The sequence below is a fragment of the Poecilia latipinna genome, unplaced genomic scaffold (assembly GCF_001443285.1).
Source record: "Poecilia latipinna isolate Pla-1442-1.1 unplaced genomic scaffold, P_latipinna-1.0 Scaffold644, whole genome shotgun sequence".
NCBI lineage: Eukaryota > Metazoa > Chordata > Actinopteri > Cyprinodontiformes > Poeciliidae > Poecilia > Poecilia latipinna.
Window position 1 is genome coordinate 219,121 of NW_015113260.1, and position 23,708 is coordinate 242,828.

The 23,708-nt window shown below is 40.3% G+C and overlaps 1 protein-coding gene across 3 annotated transcripts in view; it reads right to left on the reverse strand.

Moving 5' to 3' along the window:
- LOC106954288 (protein unc-13 homolog C) overlaps positions 1-18,900 on the reverse strand; it is a 135,674-nt gene extending 116,774 nt beyond the window's left edge. For 2 of the 3 annotated variants that reach the window (XM_015043675.1, XM_015043673.1), the window contains exons 1-2: positions 18,265-18,899; positions 6,523-10,966 (exon numbers count right to left, since the gene is read on the reverse strand). In XM_015043675.1, coding sequence (XP_014899161.1) covers positions 6,523-10,768 — 4,246 coding nt within the window. In that variant the 5' untranslated portion in view covers positions 10,769-10,966; positions 18,265-18,899. Of the gene's footprint in view, positions 1-6,522; positions 10,967-18,264 lie in introns of all 3 variants that reach the window. The other variant, XM_015043674.1, reaches the window with a different exon arrangement.
- Between the last annotated feature and the right edge of the window lie 4,808 nt (positions 18,901-23,708).

Sequence of the window (23,708 nt, forward strand, 5' to 3'; positions counted from 1 at the left end):
CGTCAATAACTCTTTCACGTAACCATTACACTGAACCTGCATATCAACCCAGAGGGCAGTGATAGAGCTTTACTGCCATTACTGCTCACCACAAGTCCAGATCTTTTTAAGATGAGTGACCCTCATGGAAGCTCTGCGATAGCAGCGCTGCGATAAACGTCTCCCAGTCAGCACACGGTAGATTGTAAATACTAATTAAAAGGTTGACTCTGCGAGGGATTTTGTTGGGGTTTTTTCTGTTGTTGTTTTGTTCTTTGCGATCATGTTGTTTGTGACATGAACTCCGAAGGCGAGCTGAGAAAACTGCATCTCAAGGAGAGGTAAGCTGCCAGCCGTACTACGGACAGCAATCAACTGAGTCCCTTTCAGCAGAGCCTTATAAGATAGAGGCATTACTCTACCTGTAAGTCTGCAGCAGCACCAGATAAAGCCAGGTTACAAAGATAGGCTGTAGGCTGCTGATATAAACCTAATTTCACAGGAGCCTTAAATCTGTGGAACAAAAATGTAATTGATTGATAGAAACCCTCAGTGTGTGTGATTGTGTGTGTGTGTGTGATTGTGTGTGTGTGTGCGCTAAGGGACGAAGTGTTGTGGAGGTGACAGCTGCAGTAACAAATCCTTCTTTCAGTCTCATTGCTGACACACAGGAACACACCTTACATAGATCACAGCTCTGTGGAGCAGTAAAACTTGCACCTGGCTGGCAGTATTACCAGAACTGACCAATGTCTCCGCGAATGCAACCAGGGGGACTGACACGAGTCCAGATGTAGCGGTGCAATATACCCTTTCCTTTGCTTACAAATACAAATGCCTGTACAGGGAGAAAAAAAACGGTATCTCATCACCAGATTGACAAGTGTTTCATGGAATATATATATATATATGTTTTTTACAGATTTTCAGCTGTCAGTGCTTTGACAAGGTATGCTACAGTTACCATCCAACCATGTCATCGCTGCAGGGCATGAAGGTTTTTTCAAGCAGCTACATAAAAACAGGACGGGTTCTATGATAGTCTCTGAAAGCCTGCAGTATATTATCACTCCAAAGTACAAATTTATGTAAAATACATTTTTTAACATGCTATAATATTACTCCTTCATTAAAAACATACCTGGAGTTTTGCTTTTATATTTGTTTTGTGCATGTTTGAGGAATCCTTGAATCTCTCTTGGCAACCATTTGGGGGTGCCTGAACACTTGCTCTCTCCTTCTTGGAGCTTTTGCCTCCCCCACTCATCTCCACCCGACTAGCATCAGCAGCATTTAGTAAACACCTGGCGAAACTTTGAGTCTGCTGAGCTTACCGTGAGCGGATGGCCTCTTTTTTGTGTTTGCTAGTTTGAGATGGAGGTTCTGTTGTTATCTTGGATTTATTTGTTGCTGGGTCACCTGTTTTTTGAAGTTAGGCCACTTCTCACAAACTACTACTCACTCCAATGCTCCAAAGAACGGTTGTAAACGGCACAATGGAAAGGCATTGTTGTGATGACATGCTGAAGGCGGAGCGTCGGAAAGAGAAGGAGCTTCTTAACGAGACAGAGGCGAATTTCATGGTGTCAATTTGACTGAACGTAACAAAGTTACTTGATTGTGGTATAAAATAAAGCACTATGTGCCTGGAAAATACATAATACTACCACTTTAAGAGACTGCAATCGTCTTTATACCCTTGAAGCTTTTCCACATTTTATCAAGGTTCAACCACAAACTTAAATGTAATTTGTTAGAACACTTTGTGTTTCAGCCCAGCACAAAGTAGGTCATTGTTCACAAGGCAGCATGACGCCACAAAAAAAAAAAGACTGTTAAGGGCTCCAAAAGTGCTAAGACTGGAGCAGAGATTCATATTCCAGCAGTTCAACAGCCCTAAACACTTTATGCTCTACTATAAAAGTATGGTGGCATTTCTTATTGTGCATTTTCTAGCAGGCTGTAGGACAACTCCTTAAAGTCCTAAAAAGTTCCTCCCAGACAGCATAGAGGCCAACACTTCACTCCAGCTCTTATACCAAATTCAGAATTACGTTAAATTAACCTAATACAGGAAATGAGATTCAATATGCTTTTTAATCTCTGCACAATTAATAATTTATTGCTTTAATTTAAGATCCATGTTCCTGTAAAGCAAATTTGATATAAGATGATTTTTTGGGGGGAAGAGACCTTTTTGAAAGTGATGATGTGTCTGCAGTGTAGTTTAAAAATGGATCTCAATTCCTTCTAAGTGGGAAGATTATATGCAGGTGATATGGGTTTCCCCAGGCTGCTCAAAATGACTGATATTGCTACCATATTTTAAGATTCAAGAAAAAAGTTACAGAAGTTTTTTTTTTTTATTTAAAGTATAAGAAAATCACATGATTTGATATTGAGCTCTTCTAAAATACCGATATACCAGGGAGATTGTGTGGCGCACAAAGTAAATTATAGTTTATTAGCTTCTCAGCATTAGAGTGCAAGTTAAATATCACCATTTCTACTCAGTCCTGTCAGTCAATGCTAGAAGCATAACTAGAAGTCTGTTGTTTACCCTACTTAATCCAGAATTTTACTTTGTCAAAGAAGCTTTTCATTTGCCATACAATTAGCAACAACAAGAATCTCTGATCTCAAACCAGTAAGGCTCACATATGACTGGCTTTTGCAGAAAGTAAGATCCAATAGACTCCATTAGAAAGTCATTCATGACTGGAGATTAAGACAAAAATCTACCTGGCTTCATATAACTCCAAGTCCTTAGCAGAGGTAATGTCACCGCGTCTGTTTCTAATGTTGCACGTTAACAAAAGAAAAACTAGTGTTGAGTGAACTCCCCCCATCCCCCACCCCCGCCTAAAACAGCTTTAGTTATTCCAAAACCTTATTCTGATACTTAATCAAATAAAAAAGCTTTAAAATGTCTTGAAACTGATGATAATTACCATGGTAATTTGGAAGATGAAACGGAGGAAACTAAGCTTATAATAGGCACATATTTCAAAGTCGAACTTCTGAACATTTTGTACGTAAAAATATGCCAGCCATTTTTTTTTTATCACTGCCTGACACTAAATCAAAGCACTACACAGTCAAAATACTATTTGCTTAATGACTAAGGAATGAAAAAAAAAAAACATTTTTAAATAATTACTTAACTTCTATAAAGTTCAAAAGCTTACATATGTCTAAATTTGCCCTTTAAACTCCATGGCTTTGGTCAAATGCTTCAAGTTATCTGTCTCAAACCTTCTCTCAACAGTTTGTGAAAGGTTTGGGCTGAGATAACTCGTGTAACAGATTAAGGTTGTAGGTTATTGTTCCTATGGGAGTGAAGACCACTCCAAAAACATTGGCTTTGTTGTCACTGCATCACTTTGTGACAAGTTCGACAGTGCGCTTTGGGTCATTTTCCAGCTGGAGGACAAATCTGTGCCCAATCTGAAATGTGACCTAACGGATGTTTTGAGATGTTTCTTCAATCCATCCATCCATTTTCTTACTCCCTTGTCCCTTAATGGGGTCAGGAGGGTTGCTGGTGCCTCTCTCCAGCTAACGTTCCGGGCAAGAGGTGGGGTACACGCTGGACAGGTCGCCAGTGTGTCGCAGGGCAATGTTTCTTCAACATTCATACTTAATTTCCTTTCCTTATGAAGATGTTCTCAGGGTTGAAAGTGTTCCCCTTATTCCTCACACTGTAGAAATACTCATTATAGCGAAACACTTTAGCGTTAACATCAGCAGGCATTCCCTCGAGTACATGTGCAATCGGAAATCTTTATTTTTGTACTGCTCTTGAAGTAATTTTTTAATGTCAGGCAGCAAGAGAAAAAAAAGTTCTTGTTTTTTCACACAGTGTATGTAAAAGAAAAAGAAAGTCACCTTTTTCACAAAGTGCATGCAAATATCAGGTTTTAACTGCACAAATGCCATGTTTCTGATCATTCTTATCCAAATCCTATTAAAATGTTTTCTGAAAACAACATGTGGTGAAATATTTTAACAAGAAGAAAATTCTCAAAATCAGTAAAGAACGGTCTCCGAAACATTTGATGACAACATCTGCTTTAGGTTGGTGTGTTTCTGCAGAAAACTGCACAGATTTCTTCACAGGTTCAGTTCAGACTTTATGCCCAGAAGGTAAAAGTAAGTTCTCCCAACAAATAATTACAGGCATCATGTGCAGTAGCGACTCATCTATAGGCTACGATGGCGTACATATTAATATTTAATCTGAAAGGCACAACTTCCCCACATTGTGTGTAAGGTATACACAGATTTTCTCCTTGTCCTCCCACATACCAAATCAGACAATGTGCTGAACTGGATGGAAATACAGTACATCGGATTCTCTGCATATGCATTTTTCATATCCACACTGTATCAGGAAGTGATGCACTAAGCATAAAGAGGGTCTACCTCCTATGCTCCCCGAGGAGCAAACAACAAACTTTACTCGCATCAGGCCTTTATAAATATTCCTAGCGAGGCTGACCTGGTTACAAAATGCCCTTGAGGGGTGTAAATTAGCATCTGAATGCAGACTCTACTGTAGCCGGTTGAAGACAGATGTAAGAGTACGGCAACGCCGCTGAGACTCCCTGCGTAGCTCGCAGTCAGGCCAGACGGGACTCTCTGGACCATGAGCAAGAGGCGAGTGCGGTGGCTGTGAGGAATTTGATTGGTAGCAAATTGGACACAATTTAGCCCCAAACTTATTTGTGTTTGCCAGATTTTTAAATGTATTTTCATTCAGCCGATGGGAGATGGGAGGACAAAACAATGTAAAAGTTTTTTGACTGAAAATATATTTATGTTTATTTACAAAAAAAAAAAATTTCGATCAGTGAAATAAACCTTTTTTTGGACATTACTAAAAACAAAACCTATAACTTTTAGTCAAAGGAAACATAGTGACCAGGGGTCTGAATAATTTTGGGTTTCATTCTAATATTGTTTACAATTCAATTAAAGCCATAAAGTAATCTATTAAAGGAAAAATTTATTTAAAAAATAAAGGCCGCAATAACTTGCCAGGATAAGTGTGTAAAGTAACAGAGGAACATTTTATTTTTTCAGGCAGTACAAAGGGACAGAACAATTTCCCAGCATCATATATTGTAAGTACTGGACTTCAAAATTGATTGAAAGAAATGAGACAGAAACTGGAGAGTGGGGCAGCCGAGAGGCACTGATGGTATCGTAAAAGGAGCTGAAAGAATTTTTGATAAGTATTAGTTGTGTTCGACGTGTGACAACAAACTCCTGTAGCGCTAAAGACAGAAATATTTTGTACCAAAGAAAACATGCGGGACCCAGCATAAATAGCGAGATTTGATTTGCAAGCAGTATTGCTGACCTAAACTACCTTACTGTGAGTATCATGGTGGGACCAGGTGGGTCAAGAACTTTTGATCTGCACCAGGAACAGAAAATTTCGTAGCGGAAGGTTTTTTTTTCATGCCCTGTTGAAAACAGTTTCATCAATGAGTCAATTTTATTTGTTAAACTTGACCTTGTCATCCATACTGCATCTTGATTTAAGGTAAGAAAGGCTGGAGAGAGACAAAAGCTTAATGCAACCAGATGAATTAGAAAAGTGGCCCACCATTAAATTAAGGGCAAAAGGTGAATATTATAAGATCACATAAGGTATATGATAATCTCTTGCTTATGTTATTAAAATCTTCTGCTAGAAGGGTAGTTACGTTTTTCTGAATATTCATTTGGGCAACAGCCACAATGGCGCTTTTAGCTTTACTCTTTCAGTAACAAACTATAAAGCATTAATCTAAAAAAGAAAAGGTGCCTGTAACACATAGCTATCTCTTTTCAGTCTTTCAACTCAAAAGGTTTATCAACTGTAAGATTACTACTGATTTCACAAAAACATGTAAAATTATCAACAATTCATACCATACATAATGGTCATTTATTAGATTTACATCCCATAGAGGTTTCCTTCCTGCATTACTTTTGAAATAGTTATGTTAAGGAGCCCACAAGTTGAATGTACCCCTTGCAAAAATGACACTCAAGCTCAATGACTTGGTTTTAATTAAAAAATACTCCTGCCAGGTAATTTCTTTAGCAATCAACATTATAATTTTGACTGATGCCATTGTGCAACTTGTTGTAAATGCACCAGATCAACATTGTGAGATTTCAAATATATCCTTGTAACTTTTCTTATGACCACAGAATGCTGAGGACTCAATAAATGGTTCAGGTTCAAATTACATACAAGCAGTGTTTTCTGCATTCAAGCTAACCCACTTTCACATTACCTCTAAAAAATAAGTCTTAATCAACAGTTTCTTCCTTTTGTCAGTATGTATGTATATATACTGTATGTACTTACCTAATAAGTAAGTACAAAACTTGAAGACAATTTGAATGCATAACTAAGATTTAGTTGGGGTTCTCACTTTTCAGTAACTTTAAATTATAGACATACTACAACTTTTTTGAGGCTTCATGTACTTAAAAAAAATCAAAGTGTTGGTATAATAAAGGTTAAGAAGGGAAAAGTCATACCTCCTGCCAGAATCTGCTGCTCCAGTTCAGCCATCTGTTTCCTGTAGGCTCTCAGTGCTGCCTCCTTGAATGTGGGTCGAACACGCTTCTTGGGTGGCGTCTCCACCGGCTTCTCCTCTGGAACATTCTTGTTTTCATCCTCCTGTTGTTGTTGTTGTTGTTGTTCCTCTATTTCAGAGACTTCAACAGCCTCCTCGGCTATTTCCTCTACCTCATACAACTCTTCTGCACCCTCTTCTATCTCCTCTGTTACATCGTTATCCTCAGTCTCATCAGGCTCTTCAACATCCACATACTCAACCATTGCATCGTATTCAGCAGTGTCCTCGGTGAGTTGGTTGTCATAATCCTCACTGTACTCTTCTTCGTACTGATCATCCAAGCTGCAATCATACTCCAAAACTCGGGTTTCATTACTTGCATCAAAATCACCCGGGGCCTCCAAATCCTGCAATGCCTCAAGATCCTGCGAGGCATCATTGTCTTGAGAGGGCTCAATGTCATCAGACACATCATAGTCCTGAGAAGTCTCACATTCCTGTGCAAGCTCGTCCGTGTCCTGGTTCTCGTTAACATTAGTCCTGTTTTCCAGGTTAGCTAGTACCTGCTCCATCACTTCAACGTAGTGAGTCTCACTGTCCACAGATAGCTCTCCTGTTTCTGCACTTGTATTTTCCTCCTCTGCCTTGCTGAAGACAGGTTCCGCACGAACATCCGGTTCTGTTGCAGCAGGGGAATTATTTGCAGTAGAGGTGGAGAGTGTTCGAAAACGCCCCATAAACGAGGAAGAAGAGTTTGTTTGTTCCTCTGGAGGAGCAGGGGTGCCTTGGGAGCCAGATTTCCAAACAACCTCCAGAGCAGACTTAGCTCTTTGGAGAGTGGATCCAAAGCCAAAGCCAAAGGACTTTTCACTTAGATCGATACTAAGTCTACTACTCCAGGTTTTTGGAACCTCCTCCACTTTCTCTGTTCGTATCTCACTCTGGCTACGGTACATACTTGAGGACTTGCTCGGAGCCTGGTGAAAGCTATGATTAACATCAAGTTCAGGGAATTTTTCACTGGCACCTGTTTTTGAGGGTTCCTTGGCAACATCTTTAGAAACTGATTTAGGTGCTACCAAGGAAACATCTGTTGGAGATACTTTAGAAGGCTCTTTGGGGGTCACTTTAGAAGGCTCTTTAGGAGCTATGTTTGAAACTTCCTTAGGTGGAATCTTAGAAACCTCCTGAGTGGGTACTGTAGTTGTTTCCTTAGGTGGCGCTTTAGCCACCTCTTTTGGAACCTCTTTTGGGGGTGGTTTTAAAGCTTCTTTGGTAACTTCTTTAGTAACAGCCTTTACACCCTCTTTAGAAATGACTTTCTGGGGTTCTTTAGCAATTACTTTGGGGGATTCTTTAGGAATGACTTTGGGGGATTCCTTAGGAATGACTTTAGGGGATTCCTTAGGAATGACTTTAGGGGATTCCTTAGGAATGACTTTAGGGGATTCCTTAGGAATGACTTTGGGGGATTCCTTAGGAATGACTTTGGGGGATTCCTTAGGAATGACTTTAGGGGATTCTTTAGGGGACTCTCTAGGGGTTGAATCTGGAGTCAAGACAGGGGTATCAATTGGAGTTATTTTAGGGCTCTCTTTCGGTGACTCTTTAGGGCTTTCTCTAGGTGTGATTACAGGGCTGTCTTTTGAGATTGCTTTAGGAGTGACCTTAACAGTTTCAATGGAACTTAACTTTGATGTCACTTTAGATACTTCCTTACCTATAGGCTTAGTGGTTTCTTTGGGTATAAATTTAGAATTGTCTTTATGGACGACTTGAGAGCTTTCTTTAACAGCTGATTTTAATGTTTCTTTCTGTAATTCTTTAGGGGACGCTTTAGATGTCACTTTAGATGAACCTTTAGCAGAAACCTTTGTGTTTTCTTTTGCCGATATTTTAGATGTCTCCTCTTTAGGAGTAGTGACTTTACTTGATTTGGGCGTCACTTTTGCTGCAGCTTTAGAGGCTTCTTTTGATGATATCTTTGTGCTCTCTTTTGCGATCACCTTACATCCTTCCCTCGAATGCCGGGAAGAAGTCTTGACAGCTTCCCGTTCTGTGATGGGAGGAATAATATGGGTGGTGATAGGAGGTAAAGAAGTTTCTCTGTCAAGCATCATAAACTCCTCATCTCCTTCAAACTGCAAATCAACCTCCTGACACTTGGTAATGTTCTCTGGAAATCCAGGAATAGTTGATGGGTCAAAAGGGCTACTGACCTCTATTGAAGCTTCTAAGCCAGAGTCAGCTCCTTGCTCCAAATGATGCCAGTCTTTCCATGGTGAAAGATCACCTTGTAATGATACCTGTGAGCCACTGTAGTGGCTTCTATCCCCAGACATGCAGACAAGTCCGTTGCTAACCCCACTATCAATAGTTTCTGTAGTCTCAACCTCATTATGTTCATATGTTTGACTATCATGAGGATGGCTGGGACTAGCATACCAAGAGGAGGCCATGTCCTCTTGTTTTCTCTGCCACAGTTCTTGATCTGAGGAGGAGAGGAGGGAGCCACCATTTGCTCGTGTGAAGTATTGACTTTCTGAAAAATCTTCAGAGTACGACTGGCAAAGTTTTGAACAGTCAGACTCTGAACGACTAAGTTTTGGAGTTGAATAATCACTCTGAGAAAGCCATCCGGGGGTCATATCAGAGTAGTAAGCCTTTGCATGCTTGTCTGTGTCATAGTACGAGTCGTCAGCATAGTGGACTGTTCCTGAGTAGCCTGCTACGTCTCCTGACCTGCTGTGGTCATGGGACCGCCTCTTCTCTGATTTGGACTTGTGAACAGGCTTTGAAATAACCATTGCATATTTATTCCTGCTTAACTCATCCAGCTCTTTATCACTGTCCATTGAATCCCAGTCGTCACTTTCTACTACTTTCTCCTTTCCTGAGACTTTTATATCCATACTTTCATATGTTTGAGAGGATGACATTGTTTTGTCTTTCCTGTCTTTTCCATCATTTGTTAAACTATCAGTAGATACTGTAATCCCTGTACCTTTGAGTTTGTAGCATTTCTTAAGGACTACATCTCTGTCTTGGGGTGTTGCAAAAATGACAATAATAGGACGAGGCTTCGCATTAGAACATTCTCTTTGTTGCCCTAACCTGTGAGCGAGCTCAATTTTAATTGTTTTATGGGCATCTGTGAAACCCATTTTCTCTTTCAATATTTTGTATATTACACTCTCTGTCTTTTCTGATCTCTCTTCAGGAACATTGAGAAACCGCAAGGTTGAATTATTAGCCTGGTGGCTAATCTGTTTAATGTAGTCATGGATATCCCTTGTTTCCCTTCTTGACTGGACAAATCCTGATCTAAGCTGTTCAATTTCACTCTGAACTACCTCCACACTGCTGGAGATCTCATCAATTGAGCTCTTAAGGGCATTTACATGGCCACGAAGCTCAGATAGTTCAGTTTCTATCTGACTGATCCCCTGAAGCTCCTTAAAAATCATTTCCATTACATCTTGCGTCTGACTGATGCAACCTGTTGAGGAAGAGCCAGGCTCTAGGGTAGAGCTCTTTTGTTGTCGTCCAGCACGGTCCAGAGATTTGCTTCGTATGCCCAGGGTTTTCCTCCAATTGCTCACGTCGGAGTCTGAGGAGACACATTCCTGGCTCTTTTTCCATTTCCTTAACTTGCGTAGAGCCCCCAGCCTAAGCGTATGTAAACTAGAGCGTTCCACCCGTTCCCCCTCCGAACTGCCATCAGAGGGAGCTAAACTGATGAGGCTCTTCCTGTTTCGTCTTACTGGCATAGTGTGTGATTTATGCTCATCTAGTCTCCGGACAGGTTTTGTCTCACTCAAGGATTCAGAGTAACTGCTGTCAATCGAAAGAACCTCAGGAAAGATACTTTCATTATTATTTAAAAAAAGAGAACTTTTTGGGAGTCCATTTGCTATAGCTACACGATAGCTGAAAGTGGGTGACAACGATGAGCAGTCGTTCTTTCCGTCGTCCTCTTCAAGCGATATGTTACGTGCCGAAGAGCATTTGGAAATTTTTTTGACAGTTGTCTTTAAAGTGGTTGAGAGAGTTTGATTATGTGCTTGCAAATCAGCGGCTAATTTGGGCTCTTTATTTTCACTTCTTTCTTTCTTCTTAATTGGGTTTGCCAATTTCTTTGTAAACATTCCTTTGCAAATCTTTTCAATATAGAATAACACAGTCTTGATTAGCGCAGAAACCATGGATGGCAATCCTGTGGATTGTTTTTATCATCGGGTGAAAGAAGAGGTTGGCTTGTAACGGAGCATGGGTGAGCCGAGCATATTCAGGCGCTGAATGACAGAACAGAAGCCCAGTTCAAAATCACCAGAACCTCAGTTTGTCCAGAGGCTGAAAGACTTTTAAATCCAGTTGCCTTCCACAGGAAAAAGAACAGTTCTCTGTAAGACAAAAAAAAGAACAAAAGGAAAATGGTTCATGCAAGAGTAAATACAAAGTTCAAACATATGTACATTTTTAAAACCCACCTATTACAGTTCGAGTTTGCAAGATGGTATCTACTGATTGGAGCCAAAATCCAGTGTTAAAATCTAGTCTCAAGACTTTTGCTTCAAGTCATTAAATCCATGGAATGTATAAAATCTATAACCTTTCTCCTGGATACGAATTCAAACTGTACTGTTTGCATAATGTTGTTATGATATGCTGATATCATAACAATGATATCAGCATATGGTGGTATGGTTGGTGGTATGGTGGTATAGTTGGAAAGAGTTGGAGCTTCCAATTTTAAAGCATCAGAGAAAAATAAAAAGTTATTTTTTGATTTAAGCAGTATTTCCAAGTAACACAGTTGCTTGGTTGTGCTACAAAGTGGCACTGTGTGCTTGGGAAATGCATAAAACATCCTCTTTAAAAATCAACATACAAACACTGTTACCAGCTGCACTAAAATATGCTTAAAATTTATGAAGCATGATATTTATCCAATATAGAACAAAAATAAAAATGTATTTATTCTCAAAGAAAGACAGCAGAACATTAAGACAAGTAATAAATCAAAGTGCTTATTTCTTCCCTATCTCTGGTTTAGAGTTTTGTTTTCTCTCTAAAACAGAGAGAGAAAATTTTAATATTAGCAGACAATCATGTTCTAAATCTAAATTTAAACGCTTTGTTGTCAAGTCTGAACACTAAACGTGTTCCAGAGCTATAAATCACAACAGAATGTGCAAAGCCCTGCTTAGGGAGTCAATGTCAGAAAATGTTGACTTTCTGAATGAACAGGAAGTTTAAATAATCCAGACGTTTTTTGTGGTGGCAGAGCTAGCCTATCAGCAAGAGAGAAAGAAGTTGTAATTTAAGAAAACAACATATCATTTAATCGACAATACAGCGATTAGTTTGAATGTTATGTCGCTACAGCTAGCATAAACATGTTTTTATTATCTATTAACCGCCTCAAGTGTTTGCTTTGTCCACTCAGGTGTAACTCGAGTCCAAGTCTTTCCCCACTGTACCTGCAACACTCTTAAAATATATCATTTCCATTCATCAAAGTTATTACCCTGTAATTTTAAATAACGGTATAACTGAGGAAAATGCCATGACCGAAATCCTTGTTATTGTCCCTCGTTGAGTGTTTTTCTTTTTCCCAAAAACATACAGAATTATTTGAAGTGTGAAGAAAAATACTAATTTGCAGCTTTTTAAGCTTTTCCTACAGTTAAATATGAAGTACAATTTTGTACAAAATGCACTAAACTCGAAATTAGATCTAAACTGATTGGTTACATGCTAAAGGCACTTTAAAACTTAAAGTGAAAAACGTCACGCTGCGTTCAATCAAGTATGTGTGCATGTGTCACTAAAGGTCAATACAGCCAGTGGCTACATTGATGTATTCAGCTTTAAGAGCGAGAAGCTGGCCAATAATTCTAATGGCTTCAGCGCAACAATACTGTTGTAAGTGTCTGTAGTACAGACAGCAACAATATGCTTTAATGTGAAAGTTTGAATTTGGTTTAATAAGGAATGTTTAAGGTGATATTTTAGATTTATACACTCAGACTTTTATTACATCCTTTTGTTTTTAAGATGTTATATTAAACTTAAAAGCATAGAAAAAGAAAAAAAGTTTGGCTTTGAGTTAAGACACAATGCACATTTATGTTTGCCACATACTGACTTGGAATGAAAGATGTGGGCGTCATTACTAATTAAAGTGGTGATTCACTTACACTGTCGAACGCTTGATGTTCCAATTAGTTTAATTAGTACGGTTCAGCACCTACGCTTACAATATAGTTGAACAGAAGAGAAAATAACAATCTTTCAATACTTTGGAAAAAAAAAAAAGAGGCATTGAGTCATGCATTTGTTTAAGCTTCAGTCAGCTCCGGGCAGCTCTGAGAGGTGTGTGTGTGTGTTTTTAGATTGCAACTGGTCAACTGAGTCAAAAAGAAAGAGAAAAAAAAAAGAGGGATGTTGTGTTGTTCAGAGGATCTGACAGCTGCTCTGCATTAGTTCTGGGCTTTAGAGCTTGATCTGTCTACAGTCTCATGACCACAGAGAGATGCTCACTTCAAATGAGCTGTGAAACGCAGCTTCACAGGTAGCTATTATTGTAGGGCTCAGAAGAAGGACGATGCATTAGATGTCAGAACGTAAAAATACTGGTTACTGGTTTATGTTTGGATTTTTTTTCTTGTTGTTTTTCGCAGCCACTGCATGATAGACTGAATCTGGAATGAATTCATGTCTCTAAAACTCAGATATATCTACATGTAGTTTACTCAAGCTGTCGTCCAAATATTAACAAAGTCGTTAAAGCCCTCCTAATTAACAATACAAGTCAAATGTTGGCATCTATTGAGGGTTTCTTTTTTTTTTTTGCAATCCAAAATGAATGAATAAAAGCATCCATAGTTGGTAGCAGGAGTTTCCTGACTCAGCTTACTTACTCACATACTGGCGTATAGCCAGAGGCAGCCTTTCTGCAGCTGATGGGTCATGATCCAAAACAGTCCACCCATGAGCAGCATATGTCCACAGATTGCCTCAACTGTTTCCATCAGAGCTCCTGGGGATCTCAAATTAATTGTATATTTGCGTGATAAACCTTTGACTTATATCGTGCAACATAAGCTAGACGCTGAAAGCAAACACGAGGTGGGGGGGGGGAATGCATCGTGATGACGTTGATCCATTAGTATATTTGAAATGCACATAAAATCTGACGGATTATTTATTTTTCTTGAAAGGGCTTCCAAGTTTGTGTAATTTTTTTTAAAGCTGCCAAAGAAAACGCTGATTCTTTTTATTTTTTTGCTGTTCTACAGTTACAGGCACAGTAGTCCCAATCTGCACAAAATATTAAACACTATGAAAGGAAGCGTGCATTTCCTGGAGATGAATTTTTTTTTCTTTTTTTTTTTTTACTTTCTTACACTAATAAGTTACAATGTCATCTTTCTTCTTATCAAACTGAATACCAGTAAGCTTAACTAATAAGTAAAATGTAAAACCTAAAAAGGAGAATGTCATACATTAGCAATGAATATAAACTGACAGAAAACAAAATAAATATTCTGTGATATTACAAGGTGATGCAACGCACCATCTGCAAATGTTTTCTTTTTTCATTTAGCAAAACAGAATAAATGATGTAGACAGATACGACAGCAAACGTCTCGTTAAAACTGAATTTGGTATTAGGTCCTTCTGTCTCTTTCAATGTTATAAGGATGTAACAATGGTCGTGGCCTTTAAATATCAAGGTTTAGAAACCAGGTTGAGCTTCCTTTACAACGTCTTGCTAATTGAACATTTTTTGTCACGTTACAACCACGAACTGCAAAGTATTTTTCTTGGATTTCATGTGATAAAACACAACAAAATAGTGTATAGCAATGGAACGTAAGGAAAACGTACAACTAAAAACATCTGCACCCGACCACCTTTACTCTGATAAAACCGATTAACATTATTTAGCACCTGACAGGGGTGACTTCTAAAGGTGACGAATCAGATTTTATTTAAAAACTCACTATATGAGCCTTTTAACACTTCAAACACACCTGTTCCACCTGTCTTCTGAAAATGGACGAGTATGGCACCATCGAAAGGCAACCCAAGTTCTGGTCTTCGAGAGCTACTTTTCAGAAACCTTCAGATGTGTCCCTTCTTTAACACACCTGAATCGAATGGCTCGTTACTAGGCCTATGAATGACCTGCTGATTCAGAGAATTCAGCAACAATTCAGGAGTGTTGGAAAAAGGGATGCATCTAAAAGTTGCAGGAGAGTAGCTCTTGAGGACCTCCGACCTGGAAAGCGACTGGATGTCAGGGCGTTCTAACAAAATACCCGGCCCTTAAATCCTTACTTGAGATGCAGCAGATGGACAGACCGAAGCGATGTCACCTCTAGAGCTTTTTTATGGAAGAGTCTGATCTAGAACTGGTCTGGAAATATAATTAATCTAGACTGCTGTTGCACGTTGCAAATAGCTTTTGCTGATTTGAACAGCTAAAGATAATAGTCGATCTCAGGGACTCTGTGTTGTTGTCTAACCATAGAATCTCCCCTCTATGGGACAATAAAGGCTATTCCTATTCTATTCTATACCTTTTCTATATACCTTTCATCTACGGCTGGACGATATGGCTAGAAAATAAATCACGATTTCATATCAATCAATATCGTTTTGCCTTTTTTATTTCTGTTTTAAATAGCTTCCATTCCACACCGTTCTTTTTATTGTTAAGCAGCTATGAGGCACAGTGGCGAAAACCTTAAACTGCTGCTGCGCCAGCCACTCAACAGGTTGTTGCTAGGTAACCAAACAATGGATGAGTTAGTTGACGCCACCCAACTTGTTCAGCTGACTGAAAGTGGTCGAGAAGCTAAAGCCTTTCCTCTGCCTACATCCCCCAGAATGCTGTGCAGTTTTGGTTTCTAGTTGAATATTCCATTGGGATGTATTATCTATTGATATCGATAACGTCTCTACCATGATATATATCGTTATTGATTTATTGTCCAGTCCTACTTTCATATTAAATGGGATCTCTGACGGTATGTGCTTATCACACTCTGCTCCTAATATGTGCTATTATGCTTGACTGTGGTATGTGAGATATGACTCTGTCTGGACAAACTGATGAGAAAAAAAAACCTTTGTGTTTAACGAGTGGTGATCACCAATTGGGGGGCTGCTTGTCATTTCGCACAGCCAACACCCTGACATCTGCATGTTGAGGTTTGACAAATGAAGCGTCCATCCTCCTCGTGAGCCAGAGTTGATGCTCAAATGACTTACTAATGCCCATGAGGTATTGCCTGTATCATCCCATTAGAGAGTAATGATGCAAGAATTAAGAAAGGGGAATGACAAATAACTGGATCCCCACATCCCCGGTCACGAGTATTTTAACATGAACTACCGTCGGATCTGCAGACACGCCTCTGTAGGACGACTCTGCAGCATATTTGGTTAAAACGGGGAAACTTGAGCACAATTTGAGTAGATTCTCTTCTCGGCAGAACTCATTCGGAATCCTATCAGTGGAGATAAGTGGAAAGTGAAAATTGGTTTCCAGAGAATAAGTTGCAATAGTACAGCCTCAGCCCATCAGAGACTGTGGCTTTGTCTGCAATGTACATTAAATATTCTTTGTTCTTACATTCTAGATAATCTCTCTGGGATTGAAATACAGAACGCTACATGTGCAACTGTGAATTAAAATTAAAAGGCATGATGTACTGTACCGTTCTGTACTAGGGGTTTCAAAAGTCAGGGCTGAAAACAAATCATTCAGGTCACATTGGCCCTATGTAGATAATCAATAAGGTTTTCTCTAAACTGTTTGGAGCATAGAGTGGCACAGGGCTTCACCTTCCCCACCTGTTGCTGCACTTGCTAAAAAAAAACAACTAATTTCCTTACAAAACATGAGAAATGTAGATGTTCTGAAGAACTACAGTTTCTTAAAACATCCTGACCACTAAATTTAGCAGGTGTTTAATCTTTAGCTTAGGTCTATGCATTAAGATTAAAATAACCAATATATGTTAAAGGTAGCACTACAAAAACTCGCTGTTTTTCTTTTTTTAACTCAAGTTACTATGTATCCTTTTCTCTGCTGTCACAAGATTATTGCTCATAACCAACACAGTTATCAGATTCTAGGTCAATGGAACGGCCACTCTGGTCTGCATTAAATGATAGGCATCTTCTTGGATTCATTTTTCACCAGCCTAACCTTTTTTCATAGCGGTCCTGACAGGTCAAGAGACGAGTGGCTCATGTGATGAAATAAATCTCAGGATTCTAGTGGCTCTCTGAAACCATCTGTCCCGTTTCACCCTTTTCTGGGTTTGGACTGAGAGAAGCAGGTGAAAAGGGGTTAGTAAAAGCACTCCCTGTGCATTTTCTTTTCTTTTTTAAAAAAAGGGTCTTGCATTAACATCCAGAGTTTCCCCCCTCGTCTTCTCCTCTTGCGATCAGCAGTGCGCTCCACAGTTTAACACCTGTACAGCATGTACTATCGTTGCCACTCCCCTTTGGAGCAAACAAAAAAAGAAAAAAAGTGTGAGTCGGAAGCATGCTAGCCTATTTCCACTCGCAGCAGCGTATGGCTGGTTGTGCGTCGACTGATGCGAACCCCCGAGTAAGCCAATTTAAGCTCATCATGCTCCTAGCACTTGTGTGCTGCCGTGCTGTGGAGGACTGTTTGTTCCCATTTCCCTTCTGGCTGAGACAAGAGAGCTTTTCTGCAAACCTTTTAGAAATTGATGCATATAGATGAGACGAGATTATGTGTTACGTCATGTCTCCAGAGCATACGATTATGGATTATGGTCGAGTGTGGATGAGGAGGAGGTACAAAAAATAAATAAATGGAAAAATAATGTGGCTGTGTGCACAAATGTGCATCTGTGTTGTGCAGCCGTGCATGAAACACACATGTGCCACGCAGCCATGCCTCCTTGCATGACTGCTTTCACGCATGCATTTGCTTGCTGAAGAGCAGCATATACATCAAGTGAGAGCTGAGCAAGAGGAGGGTGTGTGCATCCTCAGATCATATTGCCCTCACGCCCATCCTTAGCTTCATTCTGCCTGAGTGGTCCATTTCCAAATAGAGGAATATCCGCCTGCAGCTTAGGAAGCAAGCCAGTAGCACAACAGATTGTCTCCCTCCATTCATCAGCATATTATTTCTTGGGCTGTCTTGACGGGATCGAGGGTAATTTGGTTCGGTGTGACACAAACAGCTTGATCACATGCGCCCGTGTTGTGGCCACGTTATGCAGAAGAAGCGGCGGCAAAGGGAGAGAGGTGGGAATTTTGTGAGATCGACAGTGTTTTTTTTTTATTTTATTTTATTTTTTTCGGGTGGGGGCGGGGGGGGGGGGGACCAAGCTGTGCAAATCGGGGATAAAACTGCAACAGCTGGCACGGATATGAACGCCACCTCGCACTGTTGTATTTCTCACGTCGGCTGCATCGACAGATGATGCCCGCATCCTTCTCAGATAACGTTTCATTAAAGCACTCACAGGGCCACAGGGGCAGGGGGAGGGAAGCAACAAGAAGAAGAAGAAGAAGAAGAAGAAATACAACAAAGTCCAACCAGTCACCGGTCTCCCATCCACACCCCCCACCCCACCTCTAAACACAGCATGCAAAACGCGCATCCAGCGCCCCGGACGCGCTGCGCCGCCGCACATACCTGCCAAAATCTCCGCGCGGGACGCAAGCCGGAGTGAGCGGAGCGAGCCGTGTGGAGCCGATTCCCCTCTTTGAGCGAATGGTCGGCGCTTGGGAGAGAGAGCAGGAATGCTGGGGATGAGATGCGGGGAGGGAGGGGACAGAGCGGCTCGGTGGGTGCGCAGCTGGCTCTGCTAATACCAGAGCTCACAGCATCTCTCCGCGTCCGTCAGACATCACAGTCCCAAAGCGCCGCTCCTGCGAGGAAACGCGCGCGCACGCCTCTCTCTGTCTCTCTCTCTCTCTCTTTCTCTCTCTGCCCCCGCCGCCATGCCGCCGACGGCATACAGAGTACCCTCCGGTCTTTGGGTCCTTGTTGTAAAAACCCTGAGCCAATTTATTTGCTCCGCGACTGATACACACTCCTTTTCTCATTGACAGTGTGTGTATGCGGGGCGGGTGGCGGTGGCGCTGAAGGTGGCGAAGACAGCGCTGCCGCCGCTGCTGACGCTGATGACTGGCTGGCCGGAGTCAGGTTCTGTTCTCCGGCAGGAGAGCATCACTCCGTCCCCCACTTTCTCGCTCCCTCTCTCTCTCTCTCTCTCTCTCTCTCTCTCTGTGGGTGAGTGAATGTGCGCTTGTGTCTAGGTGTGTGCGCGTGCTCGAGTTGAGCTCAAATAGACCCAATTCAAGATACACACAGGAGAGAGAGAGAGAGAGAGAGAGAGAGAGAGAGAGAGAGAGAATGGTAATTTGGGGTTTTTAGAAATAGCACGTGAAAGTGTCATTTCCTTACACCTTTGTGATGTAACATGTTAATCAACCCTGCAGAATGTTCACTAGCAAGGTGGGGGTTCCTACTGTTGTGGTTTTCTTTGTTTGTATTTTTTGAGATTTTGCGCAAGTAATATCCATGCGCGATCCCAGCATGCCTATGGTGCGATCATGGGCATGACTAGGTGCAGTAACGCCACGTGGGGCGGTAGAGAGGGGTAATTGGAATTAGTTGGACAGTTCCCAATGCATAATACTTTTTATGCAGCAATGTTGAAAACGCTTTGGGAAATTTCAAAATTGATTATTAATTTTGTAATTAATTTATGACTGTTATGCGCTTATGGCCACCCTCAGACGATACCAGTATATTTTATTGTCATTTCCTAAAATATTGGCCTAAGTCATTTTTTGCCAAAAGTACTTTTTGTTTGTTTGTTTGTTTGTTTGTTTGTTTGTTTGTTTGTTTTGGCAAGCAATGACATGCTAATAACTATTATTATTTAAGGTTATTACTTTAGCAAAGCCAAGATTTGGGTTGAGTTGCTCTTTGAAATAATGGACATTCAATTGTTATATTTTAAAAAACATGCCTTAACATATCAAGTATGCTATTGATAATCTCACTTTTAGGTTTTTTTTAATACTTAGATTTTAAGCTAAGCTATTGCTGAATCTAAATAAAATCATTTTTTGTTGTTCCACTCAATGTTTTATTTTATTTTATTTTGTTTTATTTTATTTTGGTGGACCTATCATGCCATCCCTGACGAAATTTCCTATGAATTAATTATTTGCTAAAACCTTTTTCAATTAGTTCAGTATTAAACCAATTGTTTTATGTATCTGCTTGCAGGGAATGATACACGAGAAACAACAAATACAAAGACTGTTACTCTATTTTTGTTCATGCAACCTTGACGTTAATGTGTAGAGTTGCCTAACTTTAGGTGGATTGTAATGTGCTTGCATGAAAAACGTTTTATGCATCCAAAATAAATTGGTTGTGGCATCAAAACCGCCTAGATAAGAGCTCTACATCTTCCTAAATCTGGAATTGGGAGCAGTCTATTATGACATAATTAAACTGTCACTACAGCTTGTTAAATACATCCTGGAGTCTAATTGGCTGACCTGCACAGGATCTTAACTTCAGAACACTCATCTTGTTTCTAGCCGTCCATTTTGACTTTAATTAGTAAGCCAGAAAGAAAAGAAGTCTTGATATAATGGAAGACAGAAGCAGAAATATGAATAAATAAGTCACATTTTTACAAAATAAATGGCAAGAAACATTTAAATGACACATAAATATACTTATTTATTAATGTTTGTTCCTCCAATTTTATCAAAATATAAATATTGGTTTATGTTTCAATTTGATTTGATAGGGCACTTTTGGTCTTCCATAGGGATTTAAAGCTAGTAGTGGTCAAGTAATAGAGCAGATTTTTTTCCCCCCTACTTGCTCCCCCCCGACTTGGGGGCCATTCAACATTCAAATAGAAGCCATCTTTCTCTGATGTCCTCCGTTAGTCTGCCTCCCCTCCGACAGTCCTGATCTTCTCTCCCAGCCTTTTTGTGTGTTATGCCTTCCCTCCAACAGCCACTAATTGTCTGGCCTTCAAGCAAAATCCCATTCCTCTCCCTCCCTGCTTCTCTCCGTCACATGGGAGAGAGACTGGGATGTATGGAGACGCCAGCGCGCAAGCGTGTGTGGTTTTCAGAGGAGAGTGGGTGCAGATCCCGAAGGCGGGGAGGAGGAGAAAACGGCTCGCCGTCGCCCCCCGTCGGAGATGCCAGCCACTGCAACCTCGAGCCTCAGCTGTCTTTTGAGTCAGCCTGCCTGACTGACCCACATGATTCTCACCAATTACTCGTACGCGCTCGGGCAAACACAGCAGAGCGAATGTTGATTTATTTCAGCATTTGACACGGTTCAGTTCAAATCTCATTTTTTTTTTATCTGAGGCGGGCTGACTCAGCAAATTAGTGGCATCTGGTTGGGATGATTTGATCTTTTAACAGTTTTCTTGGACATAAAAACTGTGAACACACGCAAAATGGAGACGAACGGCAGATTTGTGTCAAATTTCATCGTTTGGTTTTAAGTATTTTTTCAGAGTTTTCGTGTCGTCCCTTCACACCGTCCGCTTGATGGTTGCTTTCTGAACCCTCTGGAAAACAACTGCCGTCTCTGTCTGTGCCTCCAGGAGCCAAAGAGGACGACGGCAAGCCAAGTTTTCTGAGGCCCTCTCCATCTTCGTTCTGCTCTCCCTTTATAACCCCCTGGGCCGTCCAAAGTTTGCGTAGTAAACTAACAACTTTCTCTGTCCCATAGTCAGGTCTGCTTTTAGCAGAGAAAAGCAAAGTTGCAACTTTACTACAAAGAAAAAAAAAATCCATGAAGGATTTGTGTTGTTGGTCCCTTTATAACAGATTAATAGTATCTTACCTCTTACCTCTTGAACTTTCACATTTTGTCATGTTGCACCTTCAGATTATAATGCATGTTAAGACCAACAGAAAATGGGGGCATGTTCATGAAATAAAAGAAAATAAAAAATATCCTTAGTGAGGAATGCATTTTTTTAATTCATCCCCTGCAGCCAATGCTTTGTGGAAGCACCTTTTACAGCAGGCACAGCTGCAAGTTTACTGGGGTATGTCTCTACCAGCTTTGCACAGTTAGACACTGAAATTGGTGCCAACTATTATAGCCAATAGCTCAAGGTCTGTGAGACCAACAGCAATTTTGAAGCAATGTCCCAGATCAGATTTAAGTCTGAATTTTTGCCTGGTCCATTCAAACAAATGAATATCTTTTAATCTAAGCCCTTCCTTTGTAGACCTCATTGTCCCATCCTGAAGTGTTTTGCATTCTCTTCCAGTATTTAGCATCATCCATCTTCCCACCAACTTTAACCAACTTCCTTGTCCCTGCTGAAGAAAAAAAAGTCCTCTGTCCCACACAAGGAGTGTCACAAACTTTAAATTGAACTTTCCCGTAGCTTTTGTTCGACACTGGCTATTTTCTTGCCACAATGGCTTCCATTTAAAAGTATCAGAGCAAGTGCGACAGAACATGCAGGATATTTTTTTTTTCATTTTAAAATAATAGAGAGTCATCTATCATCCATGTATGAATTAATTTGAGAGAGCAAGCAGGGGGACTGAGAGAAGGTGAATGATTAACTTAAAGGGAGCTCAACTAGATGAAAAGGGGATTACGACCTAAGGCAAAATAGACTAACAATGATCTACAATACAAACAGAACACAAAAAACAAGTAAGAAACTAAATTTAAAGAAACAATAATCTAATAAAGACTTCAAAAGTGATCAAATTACAAATGCCATATCGACAAACAGACATGCTATTTTTAGTTTTGATGAACGTATTAACAAAAGACAATCACTATTGTATCTGAAAGTGAGCCATTTAAGCTTCTTTCTACAATATGTCGCAGCAGATGGAGTTCAACTGTTGTGTCATTTTGTTACAAATTCCAGTCTGATTAAATTTGAGCATAAAATATTTAAAGTTTAAAAAAAATAAGAAAAAACTTAAAATAGTAACGTTTTTAGAGCTGCTTAACATCATGCAGCAGAAACGCAGTGAAAGTGGACTCCCGCTAGTTATGCTTTCACAGCACAGGAGTATTATGGACTAATCGCATTTTGTGAAACAGCATTAACGTTGAAAGGTAGCGGAGTGGCATTAGACCGCAAACAGTCGTAGCACAAAAGCCGAAGCCGAAGCCATCAGATTAAAATTCATCATCAAAATATCTCCTGATACAGAGTTTTATCATCTGAGAGGGAAACGCCGGAAAGTTGGCACTAATGAGAAGGGCAGATGGCCTTTATATGGCCCTTCCGAGGTTAAAATCTTTCCATTGGAGCATAAAGAGATAGCCATGGGCGGATGAAGCATTAAATCCAACACATGACTGTCAGCTGAAAGGGACAAAACTATTTTTTTCATTTCTATTTAGGAGAATAAAAGACACTAAAGTTGCATATTCAGATGACACAGCTGTTTACACACAGCTGGCATTAACTCACACTGCCTTCAGCTCTTAAAGTCTAGATTATTGTTTATCCTCATATCAGCAACCGGGGAAGAAAGTAAAACAAATATTGTTGTTGGGGGTCGACTGGATGAAAATAAAATTCTGTGGACTGTGGAGGCGAGGAGCTAAGAGGTCATGAGTGTAGTGGGAGCTTTCCAGAACATTTCGACTGAGCAATTGTACGGCTAAATGATCATTCCACGAACATTTCTGTCCGCCGATTCATGCTGTCGCGCCTCCTATTTTCAGCCATTGTGGGGTCAACAAAATAAACATTAGCAACTTTTCATTTGAGAAGCTGGAACACGTCATTGTTGCTCTAACACCCATTTAACTTTTTTTTCATTTTACAGCCACAAACTTCAATGCATTTCATTGGGAATTTAAGAGATAGACTAACTGATCTGATAGTCTGGTAGATGTGATTTGATTGGGGCCAAAATTGCGACATTTGTTGCATCTTCAGCAGGTGCGGTTTGCTTTCTCGCTGCACTCTGTCAAACGAACCAAACTAACTGAAAAACCTGTTCACCTCCTCACCTGTGGTGCCGCTGCACCAAGAACCACTGAAGGAAAAAACTCAAAAACCTCAGAAGAAGACGAGCACACAGAAAACG